The sequence below is a fragment of the Manis javanica genome, chromosome 1 (genome assembly GCF_040802235.1).
Source record: "Manis javanica isolate MJ-LG chromosome 1, MJ_LKY, whole genome shotgun sequence".
In the NCBI taxonomy this organism is placed as follows: Eukaryota; Metazoa; Chordata; class Mammalia; order Pholidota; family Manidae; genus Manis; species Manis javanica.
Genome location: NC_133156.1, coordinates 210,695,715 through 210,712,544, shown reverse-complemented (window position 1 = coordinate 210,712,544; position 16,830 = coordinate 210,695,715). Strand labels below are relative to the sequence as shown.

The 16,830-nt window shown below is 40.3% G+C and overlaps 1 protein-coding gene across 13 annotated transcripts in view; it reads right to left on the bottom strand.

Annotated features, from left to right (window-relative positions):
- The window catches only part of SLC8A1 (solute carrier family 8 member A1), a 374,762-nt gene that overhangs the window by 29,812 nt on the left and 328,120 nt on the right, over positions 1–16,830 (bottom strand). For all 13 annotated transcript variants that reach the window (XM_017655160.3, XM_017655156.3, XM_073214039.1 and 10 more), the window contains one exon: positions 9,835–10,110. In XM_017655160.3, the coding sequence (XP_017510649.1) occupies positions 9,835–10,110 (276 nt within the window). The remainder of the gene's footprint in view (positions 1–9,834; positions 10,111–16,830) is intronic.

Sequence of the window (16,830 nt, the reverse complement as noted above, 5' to 3'; positions counted from 1 at the left end):
ATTTAAATCCTTTTCTGGACTGAAGCAGAATATAAACAAGTAATATACAGCTTATGCTTCATTGCTGGGAAAGGCAGGATATAAGGTCTGTGCTGAGGAGCAATGATGGCATTCCAGCTAGCTTTGTGCATAAATGCCAAGCACCACGATTTCATATCTATAATATGCACTATCCCTAACAGATACTAAAATTCTTTTATGGTCACATGTAAGATTTGTCTTTTAAACTGAGTTAGCATTTTATTTGCCTTCTCTTCTAAAAATATCAATGGGTCTTAAATTCATTTTGTTGCTCATGTGGTTCCCATGATATGGCAATCAAGTTAGGCATTGTGATACCCCACATTTTATTTTCTTTTGAATTTAGTAACAGTGTAGCATTCTTAGTGCAAGGAGAGGTTCAATAGGCTTTCATCTCTACTGTCTTCCTAATGGTTTCCACGGATTTGTATTGATTCAGGGTCCAAAAACCAGCATCTATAGTATGACACTCTGGAACCAGGGAAGAGAGTAAGAAGCTGAACTTAACAAGAGTTGCCTCCTTAGCACTGTGTTATGATTAACTGACTAAACTGGCCAAGGACACTCAGCATTTGTATATCATTAAACAAAGTGTGTTACCCCAACATTCACAGAGCTAATTCTAAGTACCACTGTGTAATATTTTTCCCCAACAATTCCTAATATATAAAAGCTAAAGGAGGAGGGTAGTGGGATTGTTTTAAAAGGTGGACAAATCCATATATGCACAAAGTAGCAAGGGTCAAATTGATTTCCTTTGTGTAGTTTGAAAATGTCTATAGAGATTTTGTGATGAATAAAATCAAAATTATTTAACAGTCGTACACACCTGATGGTAAATCCCTCATTATATATATACTAAATATGATGTAGCTAATCCATGACATTTTTATATGAAAATTGGTCCTCATGAGATGCTGAGAAGAGGCAAATCTGTAGTCAGAAAGTACATCAGTGGTTGTCTGCGGCTGGAGGTTAGAAGTGGCCAACGGGGATCTTTCTGGGGTAAGGAAATGTTCAAACACAAAATTAAGGTAATGGTCACAGGACATAGTAAATTTATTTTAAAAAATCACTTAATCGTATACTTCAAATGGCTGAATTTTCTGGATGTAAATTATGTCTCGAAAAAGTTGTTACAAAATAGAGGCTGAGTCCTTGAATTTGAAAGAAAAACAACAAAACAAACAGTCCTTAAAGTTTTTCATTTTCAGTCCCTTATTTTCAAATGTGAAAAGGGGGAAATGAAAGTTATCACCTGCCCATTATTTACAAGTCACTCATCAGAGACTCACACTTCATAATCCCCATGGAGCCTTGTGCTGTCACTGGACTTGATGCTCACTCCCTTTGGGATATACTTTGAGACTGAAGAGGAGAGGAAACTTCCATTCATTCACATCACACATTCGTAACACCAGCTCTCTAGACACAAAACATGCACACACACTTGAACAGCCTGATGTTTCTGCCAAGTGTCTTCGCTTTGGCTGACCAAGAGTATGTAAGAAGGCCCAGAGAGGACTAGGAAGAAATATTTTTAGATTCTCCTCTGTCACACTGTGATTTTTGTGGGATTGGGGCTCTGATCCAAAGACTGTAGAGCTTCAGAGTGGGCACAACACATGCATTCTCAGCTCCCAGCCCACCTCCTGATGGATGACATCACTGTTATCATCCTGGTCTGCTTCCAACCTTGTGCTCAATGCCAGGTGCCCATCCAGTACTGCCCTTTGAGGATTATATTTGCCCAGACCAAAAAACTTAAAAGTATGGCATACACTCTTCTTTTGAGCAGAAAGAATAGAGGGTGCAAATAGTTTTGAAATGTATCTTTCCCAGCCTTTTACAAGATGCTTTGGCCCTGCTGAATGCAGTATGTTCCCCAGTGCTTTTTAGTTTGGGATAACAGGCAGTCCCTGAGCCATTTATGGAGCAAATTTTGTGAATCTGGTATCTAGCCTTGGTTTCACTCTGTCCTTATGAATCTTTGTAAGCTTCCTTTACCTCTAACAACACCACCTATTCGTTGGGAAGTGTGCTGGCAAGTACAGAGCTTTTTGCCTCCAGACAGCTCCTCACTGGCCAGAGGCGAAGATAAGGTCTCCTGGAAAACCATGTAAGTGATTAGGGGCGCCAGTGCTGCTCCTCTTGCCAGGTAGGTGCCTAGGTGGCTTTGCCTCTTGGCCTCTTCAGATTGGAGGGCCCATTTTCGGCAGTCCTGACCTTTGTTGGTGGCAAGAAAACTGCTTAGTAGAATATCTGGAAATGGAATACACCTGCCCTTTACGGTTCTCCTGGAGGAACTGACGTACCATAGCCATTGGGAAATGTTGGCTCAGAGTAAAGTAACTTTGTTTTCATCCCCATTTAAGCTGAAGTGAAATGCTAACCATCCAATTAAATATGTATACACACTGTAGCTATGGCACTTCCTCAACTGGAGGCTGAGTGGAAATGCCAGTGTGCAGAGGGTAAAGCACATAGTGAGTCAGTGAGGTTGCAGGAAGCAGGAACACAGTGAGGAATGTGTCCACCTCACCAGAATTCCAAACACAGGACAGCAATGAAGATAGGTGGAGAATTTACTTGGTTTTCTGGTTTTCAGCTGCTTTGATATGGCTGAGTTTATAAAGCCTACCCCAGGAGGCCTAAAACCATTTATCAGTACATTGAAGTACAAAGAAAAATCCAACATTTCTTTGAGTGTCAACTATATGCGAGGCCCTGCACTGGGTACATTATAAAGGTGCCTTCATTCAATGCTCACTACAACTCTGAGAGATTTTCGTGTCCCTATTGTTCAGGTTGGGGATCTAAGGCTGAGATTAAGCAGTTTGTCTCCAGGGGTGTCAGACACCTAGTATATGGGGTTGGTGGGCTTGAATTCAGGTCTGCCTGACTCTAAAGCTCATGCTTTTTCCTACCCTCATGGTAGATATTTGCTAACACTGCCCTATGAGAAAATTTTGCATAATTTTTCTGACACTGAGACTGTTAACCAGTTGATCTATCTGTGAGCCCAGCAATGAGAACACCAAATCTAACTGAAGTAGGATTGGGGGAGAGGAAATGATTGAGTCAAATTTGATTCCTTCTGTGGAATTCAGAACAGCTGGGTTCCATTTCCCAAGAAGAGTGTGTGTTTTGGGTGGGGGGCTGCTGTATTCCCTTTTGACTCCATCGTTAAGGGGTGAACTGAATGTGTATACTGGCAGATGCCTTGGACAGTAACCTCTAGTGATCCTTCTCCCCGGCTCCTACTTCTGCTCAGACCCTAGAAGATTAGAACTTGATTTCTAAAGTTGCTAGTAAGTCTTTGCAGAACATGACTTCTAAATCCAAGATGGAATGATAGTTAAGTAACAAATAATAAGAAAGAGAAATAAGATCAAATCTAGAATTTACCTTTGATAAAAATTTTGGACTAAATAAGTGCAAATCATTTATTCTCTGTGAGCCTTAAATAACTCATTGTAACTGAGGCTACTGGTGCTTACTCTCCTATATGCTATGAAGTGGCTTTGGGACAGGGCTACAACCATGTACAACCATATGGGGATGTGGTATCCTGTACATCTCCAGGGGTGTTCTTTAGATTATGATGACCCCTTGAGCTGGCAGTGTACAACCTGCACAACCATACCAGGTAACTTAGGATACACTGAGAAATAGAGCAGCCGGAAAAAATAATGTACTTGCAACTTAAGTATACTATAGAATAGCTCATATCTCAGTTTTCAGAGCTATTAGAAGTCTGAAAATCAAAAACTGAAAAATGTTAACCATCAGTAGCTAATAGCATTTTGTTGTTACAAAAACACATAAAACAGTGTTTTCTAGCACAGTGCCAAAGAGATAGAAACACCTAATTTACAGGAGAAGAGCCTAAGGGACAAAAAGATAAACCTTGGGAGGAGGCAAAATCACTTTCCCTCACTTAATCATATAAGCTACGTAAGATAATAGATAATGTATATTAAGTATTTATGCCTCGCACACAGTGAAACTATGTGATATGTTTAAAAAATTCCTTCTCAGCTCATAAAACTTTTCCCAGTCTCATTTTCTGATGGTTTCTATCCCTTTTGACATTTTGAGAGTTGATGTCACTGTAAATAATGGTAATTATTTTCTGCATTCTACACCAATTTCCATTTGACAAAGTGCTGTGAGATCCATATCACTTAATCCCTTCATCAACTCTGTTTAAACTCATATATTATTATACCTATTTTATAGGCAAGAAAACCAAGGGTGGATCAAGAAACTGATTCTGGTCATGCAGTGAGTAATGGCTAGAAGTCCAGTTTCCTTAATTCATCTCTAAAGCTCTTGTCACTAACCCCCCCGTCGTGCATGCTCTTTAACACTGCACTGAAAGAACATACTGAACAGCTAGTATAACGAATTTTATTTCAAATTCTTCCTATGATATTTAGAAGTCTGGAAGTGATATAATTTAAAAATGACATTTTCTCCAAAATAAGATTTTAGGTTTTAAAAAAGGTTCTATGAACAAAATGGGAAAATTATGCCTAAAATTGTGTGTTTCCTTTCCCTTCATGCCTTAGAATCTCTAGATTTAAATAATTCCCACTTGACAGTACTCCAAGGATATTTGAAACACTGAAATCATACAGGAAATCTGACAGTACCAGAGGCTAGGACAGCCTAGTTTTACACGGTTCTGACCCCAAGAATAAACAAAGAGTAAAGGGAAGATAAAGGGGGCAGTAGGCTAGGTTTAGGCACCAGCCAGATGAAGCTGGAGAAAGACTAAGGCAGGGCTTATGTAAAAATATTCCCAACTCGATGTCTCTGTAATTAAGGAAGAGTGCTTACTTGTATTTGATTCCAGTACAAGCAGGAGATGAAAGGAAAACCCCTCTTTGGAATGTGGTATAGAGGCTGGATTATCTTGACCCAATATTACCCAAGTTTTACCCAAGTAAATAATTATAAACTAAAAGGATGTGTGATACAGGTAGTCCCTCGTGCAGGAAAGGCTGGGTTCCAAATGTTCCCTTTATTACATTTTTTTCTCTTGAATTTTGAGCCTGTTTTCCATAGAAACAATGTAATGTAACATAGTTATGGACCCAGGTCAGGCTGCTGCAAAACACCTAGTTAGCCTTCCATAAAGTATACCTAAAGTTTTAAAAGTACTGGCCTGAGTTCTGGGTCTTGGAAGCAGGGATGACAGCAGGGAGAAGAATGTAGAAGAGACAAAAATATCTTGCTCCTCTTCACAATTTGCACTACAGCCAAAATTATGAAAGGGAAAAATGTTTCTGTTCTGCTACTCTTAGTACTCTTGTTACCTTTGCCCCTTCTTACTACAATAACCTACCCAGTTATACCCATTCCTTAAGAATAAGTCACACTATAAGAACATCTATTGTTCATCTCTCTCAATCATAAGGAATTCTTAGCTGTCTCTAGAAGGTGTTAGGAAGAAAGCCATCTGACTGAAACGAGTAAATGTACATATTCATTTATATACAAAACACATCCCTATATACAACACATCCCTACAAACACATGCACACATACAGCTGCATTACTTAAATGTAGCTAAGCATTATTTTAGGAGCCAGAATATAACAGAAAACTGGCAAGATTTCTGCTCTCATGAAGCTTACATTTCAGTGTGGAGAGTTAGAGGACAGCATTCAAAAATATACCAAAAAATTCAGAAAGTAATACTCTACAGTAAACCAAGTGATATAACACAGAAGAACCACTTGCCATTGTGTGGTTAGGAAAGGTTTGTTTGAAGAAGTGACCTTTACAATGAGATACACTTGGAGACAAAGAGCTAGTCTTGTGTAAATAAAGAGGAAGAGCATTTTGACAGCTAGTGCAACCTCGAGAAAGGAACAAATTTGGTGCTTGGTGGACAGTAAAAAGGTCAGTGAGGCTGGAGAACCGTGGACAAAGAAAAACAGAATGGAACGATAGGGGCCAAATCACAAACATCTTTGTAAGCCAGATTGATGCTTTTCAAGTTTATCGTAAGTGAAATAAAAGTTGTTGGAAGATTGTAAACAGAAGTGTGGTCTGATTTATATCTTAAAATGATCTCTCTGGTAGAAGCGTGAAAACAGGAGCTACTACGGGGATCAGAGTGAGAAAGAACGGCTGCCTGGACTAGGAGGATGGTGGTAGACAGCTAAGTGGGTCTGAACAAGATTTACTTTAGAGGAGAAACCTGCAAGAGTTATAAATGGATTGACTGTGGGGATGAGGGAAAAGGAATCAAGGACACCTGGGTAGAAGATGACACTGTTTTCCTGAGAAAGGCATGATCTGGAAAGAATAGGTTTGGTTGAAGGATAAGACAGTTGAGCAGTGGAAATCAACAGTTCTATTTTGGATGTGGTAATTTTGAGCTGCAAATTACACATCCAACATCGAAACAGGGAAGGCAGTTGGTGTATCAAGAGCTCAGGAATGTTGAGGCTGGAGATACAGGCATGTTGATGGCATTTAAACCATGGAAACCATGTATTGGCTTGGGGAGTGAGTGTACACCGAGTAGAGGGGGCAAGAGACAGGCTCTGGCTCACTCCAACATTTAGGTGTGGAACAAGATGTTCAGGAAGCCCCTTCATCTCCAGATAGGTAGCTTTGCAAAAGAGTGATTCAGGAAAAGATGGCCCTTCCTGTACTAGCATGTGTGAGTCTTCAAGCTCTTTCAGGCATACCCGAAGTTGAGGGGGTTGTGAAAACCCCCGGAGTCCTTCTCTGCCAGTCAGTTATAATGAGCATTTGATACCAGTGGTGTGAGGAAGAAGCTCTTTCTCACCCAGAGACTCATAAGCTATCTTTCCCATAGATTTTGAACTATATGGCAAAAAGTATTTTAAGTGAGATAGACATATTTAATACTGCCTTGAAGCAGGGGAATGTTTTCAGTGCCACTGGGGCCATCACCAGATAACAATCTAAGTCACACCTAGGAGAGGCAGCAGTTTATCATCCACTAGCCAGGAGCCCTTCTGCTAGGAAAAGGGCCAAGGCATTAGCCTAGCAAAAAGGCTGAGCCCCAGGACCAGTGCCGACTAATGGTAGGCAATATGAGAAGAGAATTAGTCTTCTGCCTGTGGCAACTGGGCTTTGTCATCTGGGACAACAGCATCAATTTTTCTTGAGGACTCAGCTATAACAAAGCACTGCATTGAAACATCAGGATCGAAGAATAAAGTCAGAAATATTTATTGCATGTCAACTGTATTCAATACTAGAAAAAAATAATAAAGCCAGAAATAGTATGTTTGTTCAGCATCTTGTTCAATTTGTACAGCTTTTTATTGGGGAGAAAATGTCTATTTATATAGATATGATTATCTGAGATTGCCTGTGACTATATTGTTTAGGGAGCATGCTTCACAGTTAATATCGCAGCAAATTATAGGAATTCTCCCACTAACAGTAAAGAAATCTGTTTTCCGATGGGAAGAATTGATGGCAGTTTAGGGAAACTGTAGACAACTCAGGATTCCATTGCATTCTCCCCAGCAGGCTTTCTTACCTCTCAATGCTTCTACCCCGGGTTCTGAGATGGTTTTTAGTGGCAAAACAAATCACACCTTTAAGCATTAAGGTTTACTGTAATGTATGTTTCAAGTCACAGAAAAAATTTTTTAATCATATGGCTGCCACACTTTTCAAGAGTTTATTAATACAAAAGATGCACAGAGCCACTTTGGAAGACTGGGATATAGAAAAAGGAGCCAGTTTTGACTTATTGAGATGAAAGTTGGGAGATTAAAAATTTTTCTTAGGAACAAGGATTTGATGGAGGAAAATTGTTCCACTTTTTTGAAAGCAAGAGATGCATTTGGTAGGACCAACTGCTCACTTTCCAGAGAGGGAGGCTGATTTTGAGTAACTGTCATGAGAGACATAATTTTGCCATCATTACTCTGATTTGTACATATTCTGCGCAAGAGTTAAACCCAGGGCCAACAGTGTGCCCCAGCTTGGGCATCATTTGATACAGTGATTTATGCCTTAATGTAAAGTAGACCCCCAAACATATAATATGTCCTATACTAACCTCAGAGCGAGGGATAACCACGATGCTTAGTGCCTTTGGCTGTGTACATTTTCTCTGAACAAGGTAACTTAAAATATGAATATTTTAAGTTTTTCCTCCTGCTTGCTAACTTTCTAGTCATTTTTAGAAAAAAAATCAACATAAGGACTATTGGGAAACTGCTGGGACATAGCTGAGGTGGCGAGGAGCCTGCTCTGCTCTGAGGGTCGGCAGTCGGCTGGCAGCCTGTGTGGCCCTGCTCGCCGAGGCGGGAGTGAGAAGTGCTCCCTCAGTCCCTGGGCTCCTCCGTTAACTCACTTGGACGCCAAAACCACACCAGTCCTTTTGATGAGGACTGCCAAATGGTCCATGAGTTGTGGAACACCATGTGCACTGGTGTACCAGTTTCAATCTGGTGTCCGGATTCAACATAAATAATAATCACAAAGCTGCTGTTTTATCCAATTTCTTCTTTGTCCCAGATGCTTTACCAGATGCATAATTTGTAGGGGTTTCCTCTAGTCCTTGCCACAAGGTAAGTGTGGTTGTCCTTCTTTAACAAATCAACAGGCTCAGAGAGGTTAGGCAACATATCTACTGTCACTGAAATGATAAATATCTGAGTGGAGAAGAGCAACTAGTGAATTCCAGTGAAGAGATATGTGTGATTTAAACTGCACTTGCTTTTAGACTCAAAACTAAAAGTCAGGGTTGCAAATTATGGCGAGTGTTCAAAGAAATCACACCATTTATACCAAAGCTGTGGCAGATGTGGAAAGTGAGGGGCTCCGTCACAGCAGGGCTGTACTTCCCCTCCAGCCCTGCCTTTCCCCAGGCCCGCTGTAACACTCGGCATTGACCTGCTACTTGGTGGAGAATGCGGATCTTCCTGCTCAAAGTTCAGGCTCTGTACCTGTCCAGATGTCACCTAGTGCCAGGGAGTAGTCTAGTACTTCAGTTACAATGAGCTCCGATGTGAACCAGGGTCACCTGTGAGTTTAAAATACATTTCTGGGTTCTTCCTCTAGATCTTCTGATTCCATAGGTTTTTGGTGGGTCACAGGCATTAGCATTTTTTTAAACAAGCACCCAGATAATTCTGGTGCCCACCAAATCTTGAAAATTACTGCTGTTAGCATCATGTTTGGGAGGATAAAGTGTTATTCAGAAGTCTGAGCAAACATAAGGAGCTACATTTGTAGGTTGGAAGAAAAACTCAGTTTATAAGGAATGCATAAAGGACGTCCATGAAATGAGCACCAAATCTTGCTTTGGTCTGGATTACCTTCTCCCTGTCCTGATCAATGTCTACTCTTTTATTTACTCCCATTAATATTTGGGTCAAGAGACTATCGTATCAGGTCTTCAGTAAGTATTTTTCTCAGTTACCCAACAAATACGGAGTTTCACAAATTACCCAAACTTTACTAAATATATAAAAGAGAAATTTTGGTTTTGAAAGTGATTCTGTAATTTTGTTTTGGTTTGCGTTTCTGGAAGTGCTAATTGTAACGAGAAGCAGATCTATCAATCTATCCATAAACCCATCTGTTCTCTCCAGGCAGTCCTTCTGGGAATGTTTTCCTGTCATCATGCTTTCTAACCTTGAGCTATGACAATGTTCTGGAAGTGACAGTATTTATATTTCTGGGCTCTCATATTTCATAGGCCCGGTTTGTTATCACAGTCCTTGAAACTGTAGGTAAGAAAAGGTCAAGAAAACAAGTGGTCTTCTGCTTCTGGGGGAAATATATGAATGTATTCTCTACCTGGTACTGAAGTTCCAAGCGCAACAAACACCACCGCAGTCACGGAATCTTTCAGGCCAATGGTGCAGCCAAAGTGGGAAGCAAGGTCTCCAATGAAAGCTGTCAGTATGCCGATCATGAGGATGGAGACAATGAAACACGCCCAGCCATTCCAGTATTCTGTAGGGGGGACGAAGGCGAAGAGGACCTTCCAGAACACCGTCAGAAAGTGCATTACATAATCAAAACATGAGGGCAGCTTCTCCTCCCCACATTCGTCGTCGTCATCATCTTCCCCTAGACAGAAAGGAATGAAGCGCATTTTGTCACCACCTGTGCTGTGAGGGTCTTCCTCTCTCCAACTCCCTCTTCCCCCAGCCTGTCATCCCTTCCCTCTGAGTGAGTAGGAGACCTTCAGAAGTGGGTGAAGCTGAGGGTTTTCCAAGAGTTAATCATAATTAAACAATTAATCATTCATCTACTGATCTGCCCCCTCATGTGCCTCATGGATCAATAGAAAAAACTTAAATGCACACCCAGCTCTGGTTATATGCAATCAATACCCGCTTTCTACTCCCTACACCTCCAGTGAGATTTGTCATAGAAATAAAAGGGATTTCTTACAAAAAAGCTGAAATGCCCTGTGTCAGGGGATATTGAATGGTAACTCTTCTGGAAATGGTAAGAAAACATATTCATGTGTTTTGTGCTATTCAGAAAGAACTTCTCTTTGCAGGTTTTCAGTGCCCTATGCCCCTGAAATCCTTGTTGCTTTCCTTTGCCCAACGAATGCAGCTGGCAGCAGGTGAGGCTGTCAAACTTTCCAGCTGACTGCATGACCTGAGACTGCCAGCTTGGAGCAAGTGTGTGCATCCTTTGTGAGACATTTCTTGGTGAGGCCATCTGGTGCAGATCATTACTGGGAAAACCCTCTTAAAGCATAGGCTCTGAGGGAAGAGCACCTCTCACAAAACATGAAAAGAGGAATGTCTGGACTTGTCCCTTGTCACCTCCAGGAAGAGAGAAGCAATGGCTGGCTTTTCAGTGAGCACATGGTCAGAATTATTATGCAAACAAACTTTAGGGACCTGTGGAGAAAGCAGCCTCCCCTTTGAGGCTGTGGCAGGTCTCCAATAATCTGTTTTGAGGAAGCCCCCAGCAAAAGAATGGAATCGTCTTAGGAGACTAACAAGGTAGGGTAGGTGAGTCAGGTCAGCTGAGTGATAAGTATGTGACTCACTAGAGTGAAATGCATTGTTGACCATGTTAAAGTAATTAAACAAGGAGGCCATTAGACTGGCTCTAGTGCTTTGATAACTTATTCAAGCAAGCCAACACCTATGCCATAGTCAAGTCCAGTAAATACACTTTTCTGAAAAAACGAAATTTAAGAACCACCTATTATAAAAGCCACCTAGGCTTTGCCAAATAAGGCAACCACTTAAGCTGTAGCCAATCAAATTCTCTACTTGCTTTGCCTCCTCCTCTTCTCTTCTGAAAGCCTTTCCCCTAGCTCCTGTTGGTGGAGCACTCTAAATCTCTTTTGGTTTGGCTCTGCCTGAACTGAACCATGTTTCCTCAAATACACTATTGAAAATTTTAATGTATGTCAATTTGTCTTTTAAAAATCATTCCTAAGGGCTCATGCTTTAGTTATTACATATTTCTAACATCACACTTGCCTGAAAGCAGAAGATGCTTTGAATAAAAGCATTTTATGGGCGGAATCGTATCTCCCTGTAGTTCGTATGTGGAGGTCCTTACCCCCATGCATCAGAATGTGACCATATTTGGAAACAGGGCCTTAAAATAGATGATTAAGTTAAAATGAGGCTGTGAAGTTTGGGCTGTAATCCAGTCTGACTGGTGACCTTAGAAGAAGAGGAAATTGGAACACACAGAGAGACACCGGGGATGCGTGCTCACAGAGGAATGACCAGAACACACAGTGGGAAGGCAGCCCTTCTCCCACGTCAAGGACAAGAGACCTCAGGAGAAACCAATCCCACCAACATCTTGATCTTGGACTTCCATCTTCCAGAACTATGAGAAAATACATTTCTATTTGTTGAAGCTACCCAGTTTGAGGTATTTTGTTACAGCAGCCCTAGCAATAATGCAGCCCCTTCAGAAGCCTCCTGTCATGTCATTGATATGCTCAGTGTTTGCATTACCCACTCCTTGTTTCCTTATCCATTTATTTTTCTTCTTTCCATTTTCTTCACATTGCTTATTTACCCTATGCTTGAGTTTCATGTAGAACTCATGTGAAAGCTGCATTTGTCAGAGCTTATTTGAGGGAGGGAGGATGAAGAGAACCATGTTAGTTCTCTACGTCTTCTCCTCCCCCACCCCCCATTCCAAAGTGAGGGGTTGTGCATATACCATGAAAGCTCGGAAAAAGCACTAGGCTTTCTAGTTATATTTATTTTGTATCTGATTCTTTTAAATTTCTGTATTTGTATACATTTTATAATTTCATATAGTATATGATTAAAGCATCTTGGAAAACCCTGAATTTTAATCATTCATAGAAACCCAGATTATTCTGCCTCTAATGCTACACAATGAGTTAATTTGGGGTGTCCAAATCCATAAAGATGAACAAGAAAACAAATAGTGAAGGTTCTCAGAAGAAATGACACTTATAAATTGAGATTAGATACTATATTTGTCCTCAAGATGGAAATAATAGCATCTTTTCCATGAGGGATGTGCAGGGGAATAATTAGATCATCTCTGCAAAGTGTTTGAGGATATTTCAAGATAATGATTATCAAGGTAGTTATCATTATTTTCCTCCACTTAGGATTGTTGCTGTGTTCCCCTGTCATTCTTTAATTGCTTAAGCTACATGCTTGCCCTAAGGTTACATCCCCAATTTATAGAAACAAAATCTAATCTTGCCCTCTGGAGTTAACTTCATGATCTGTAAGTGTGCAATGAAAAATAAGTGTGTATGTGTGAGAGAGATGTACACGCAGAGATATTTCCTTCTGTAGGCTTCCAGCATTATAAGGAATCTGAAATATTTTAACTCTTAATTCTGGAATGGGAGGCCCATCTGTTTTATGGCATTTGAAAGTAGAAGTGGCCTCCCATCCTTTTCCCTGAGATCTCACTGCTCTTTACAAATTTTAATCTCCAACTCAGATGTCATTTAAATATTAAAAATGACCACTGACTGCCATGCGTGCTGCACAATTACACTGTCTTGGAGAAGGACAAAGAAATATGTTCATCCATCACCATCTGGACTGTGCTCAAGTCTGTTCCTTGCAAAGAGCAGTGGAGCATTTAAAAAAAAATAACACCTGGGAGCATCTTTTATGTGATGGCACAGATGATAGTAATCTGCCAGTTCTGTATGTTTGCCAGCTCAGGGTTATTGGAGGCTGTGTAATTCTTCTGCATCCCCTCTTTGTGTTAGCAAAGAAATAGGCATTTTGGTGGGTTTCCTTTTATAGGATCCCAAGCAAAGGATCCTCTTATCTCAGGATCTTTCTTTTCAGCTTTATGGATGCCACTAATGGAAAAGTAATAAACTGCATTTGATTAATCTTATCCATGCCCTTTTAAATGGTTTCCTTGATACATGTTGGACTTCCTAAATATAACTAAAAAAATAGCCAAATCACTCAAAGCATAGATAGAGGATACAGCATCACGACAACTATTCATATAACAGTTTTTGTGCTGACCCTGCTTAGGAGCACGAGAACAAGGGCATCATCAGCACGACTGATTGTGAAAGGGACACCCTGGGCTTGGCACCTGCAGATAGCAAGACATCTCAAGTAAACCTGCTGCTGGTTTCTTTCCCTCCAGAGGTACTCAGGGTTTGGCTTTAGGGAGAGTGTTGAGAACCAGAAAAAGAGGCTGCTGGGGTTAGTGGATGCTTGGGTCAGAAGACTTGAGTCAATTTCTAGTTCTCATAGTTTATTCTGGGGTGACACTTGGCCTTCCCGAGCCTCAGTTTCTCGCCTAACTCTCACATCACAGAGCTGTGGTGAGGACCAGAAGAGGAAACACTGTCTTTTATGACACTGCAAATCCTTCTCCAGGCGGATGTGCCATATTCTATCATTGGTACTTGTCAGAAGGAAGGCAGTAAATCAATATGACCTGAATATCCTGATTTCACAGAATCTGTATTGTTTGAAGAAGCTGTTGTTACTATAACTTTCCCTAGATGCCCGATTTTAAGAAAAGAATAAAGGAATGAAGGGAAAGACCATGATGGGGTGTCTGTTAAGTGACAGGCACTGAACCAAACTTTTTCACATACTTGATCTTATTTAATCCTTAACAATAACACTGTAGGGCAGGCATTATTAATCCCATTGTACATATGAAGAACCTGCAGTTCATAGAATTTAAGTGACTTTCTAAAATGATATATTGGTAACTGAGTGAATTAGGCTTTGATCTAACAGCCCAGGGAACATTTAACTGCATGTGACATCTTCTTGAAATAAGTTGAGGAGTATGGCACCTATCACATATTGAATCACATATTCACATCAAAGTGAGTCTGAGCATACTTCTAATGCCTAGTGCTATATAACCACAATTTGTTTTTTTTTTTTGGAATGTGAAAATGCACCATCATTTACAATGTTTGGATTTAATTTATTTTCTAGATATGGTTTATTTTCCATATATGATACATTTTTGGCAGACTCAGCAATATGCTCTTTCTCAAGCCCCTGGGGACCAATTAAACACAGGAGACAAGACAATAAAAGGGAGGGCATCATGATTGTGACTACTTTGGAATCTCTAGACATGGCGAGTTCTTATTTCCATTTCTAGTCATCTATTTCTGAATCGAACACCCTGATTTGCATCTGGCCCTTCTCTCTAGAGTTTGGGAAACTTGCCCTTTGTTATCACATGTCTGTAAAGGAAAGCAGTTTGGTGAATGTATGGTGCTGCTAATCTGATCTGCGAAAAGTGTCTTTCAATTCCTTTTAGGTATTCATTTCTCTGATTAATCCATTTGTATTTGCAAGAGTTTCCTCCAACTATGGGAACGCAGGAAATGATCAGTATGTTTTCCAGGAATATGCCAGGATGGATATAGGATGACATCTGTGGCCAACCACACTGCCATCCATGTGACCTTCTGAACCCAACAACTCTTACTCAGTAGCCCCACATAATTTAGAAATCAGTGACTGTGCGGTTAGCTCACTATGACGGTGTTCCATATTCTACATAAAATTTCTTTCTGAAATTTTATTCCTTTTTTTTCCAAGGTGTTGATTTTGTGCCTCTTTAGTTTCTGAGCACAAAGTTCCATTGCTTTCAAACAAATTAATGAGCTGATTTGATTGAATGGACTTTCTCCTCCACAGCCATCACTTTTTTTTTCCCACTTGCTATATCGTGATTACAAGTCAAGTTCTCTTCTGTTGTATGTTCCCATTTTGTTGCTTTCAAAGTTTCTGACAGAATCATAAAATGTTTACGATGAAAGAAACCTTAGCAATCAGCAAATTTACCACTTCTCATTTTAAGAGAAAAAACTGAACTGTAATTAAGTTGATGGAGTTTTGTTCTCTGGCTTTCTTGAATCTCTTCTCTTTCCCTCCCCGTCTCTCTCCTTCTCTTGTTGTCTTCGTGTGTGTGTGTTTGATACATAAAGGGTTGAGTTAAACCAGGTAGCTTTTACTTTCTTCACTCATCTAAAAACTTCTCTCCATTTCCCCTTTTATGTGCTGCATCTTATTTCTAGTGAGAAAACATTTATTCATCCCTTCCGCTCTCAACAGTTTCTGTATGCCACTAAATTCAGTAGCCCAAAGAGTCATTGCCAAACAATAATTTATTTCTTGTTGTGGATTTTGGAAAAGGGTTATAAATATTCCTATAACCTAATGGTTGGGAAATACTATGTCAGTACATTGTCTTTCAAGTAATTTTCTTGCAATTAAGATAATTCCTTATCAGGAGAGATCTCAAAACATAATTTACTCAAATTTCTACATTTGTGAGTTGCCAAGCACAGAGAAAAAACAAAAGCATTTGCTTCTAACAATGAAACAAGTAGGTATGAGAAAATACATGGGAGGGTTTCAGAGCTTGCCAAGTTCGACTCTCTGTTGAACCTGAATTCCATTAAAAATCTCTCGACCAAGTGGTCTGCTGTGCCGCACTTGAGAGTCAGCTATTAGTTCATGTTCTCACAATCCAAGTTTTAGTGCTCTGCTCTCTGCTCTGGCTGTTTGGTTGATGTCCCATCCCTTAGGCCTTATGGAAGAAGTCCAAGCTTGCTTCGCATGCCGTTATCTTCAGGCATTTGAAGCTGGCTGCTCTCATATCACCCTCAGTTCTTACCCTACATTCCTTTGTCAGTTGGCCATGCTCTTCTGGGTACTCACTTAGTCAGATCCTCTTTCTTAAAATATGGTGCTTGGAGTTGAATGTAACTCTAAGAGGACTTAAGTCACCTGCACTGGGGAAGGACTATCACTGGGTTCCTTCTGGACACATTTACTTTCATTAAGGTACACATTGAGTGTTTGGTAGCTATTACACAGTTATACATAGAGCTGACTTATACCTAGACATCAACCACTCACTCTTTCAATGCCATTTCTAGGTCAAATCTTCTACTTTCTGCATGAGTATTACTGACTTTTATGGGACATAGCTCTACAATCTTTTATCTATCCTTATTAGGCTCTTAAAATGATTACTTATTGTCTTTTCAATCCATATAAAACTTTGTCATTAGAGTAACTGTACCTTGATGTCATGCCAGCTCCAAGAACTTCCTTTCTTGAAGCTTTCTTCAAAATGTATATGGATTGTAAAAAAAGTCCTTCAGAATGGTTAGTTGACTTTGGGGAAGTGTGAACCCTGCTCTTGGTCTCTAGTTTGACTTATCTAGTCCCATACGAACAAAGGCCTGAGGGTAAGGCTGGTGGTATACTGAGATGTTCTCCTTCTCTGGCTAGTAGGGATTCAGTTTCTGTGGAGACTCTGTGCCTAGAAACTCCTGTGCCTGGG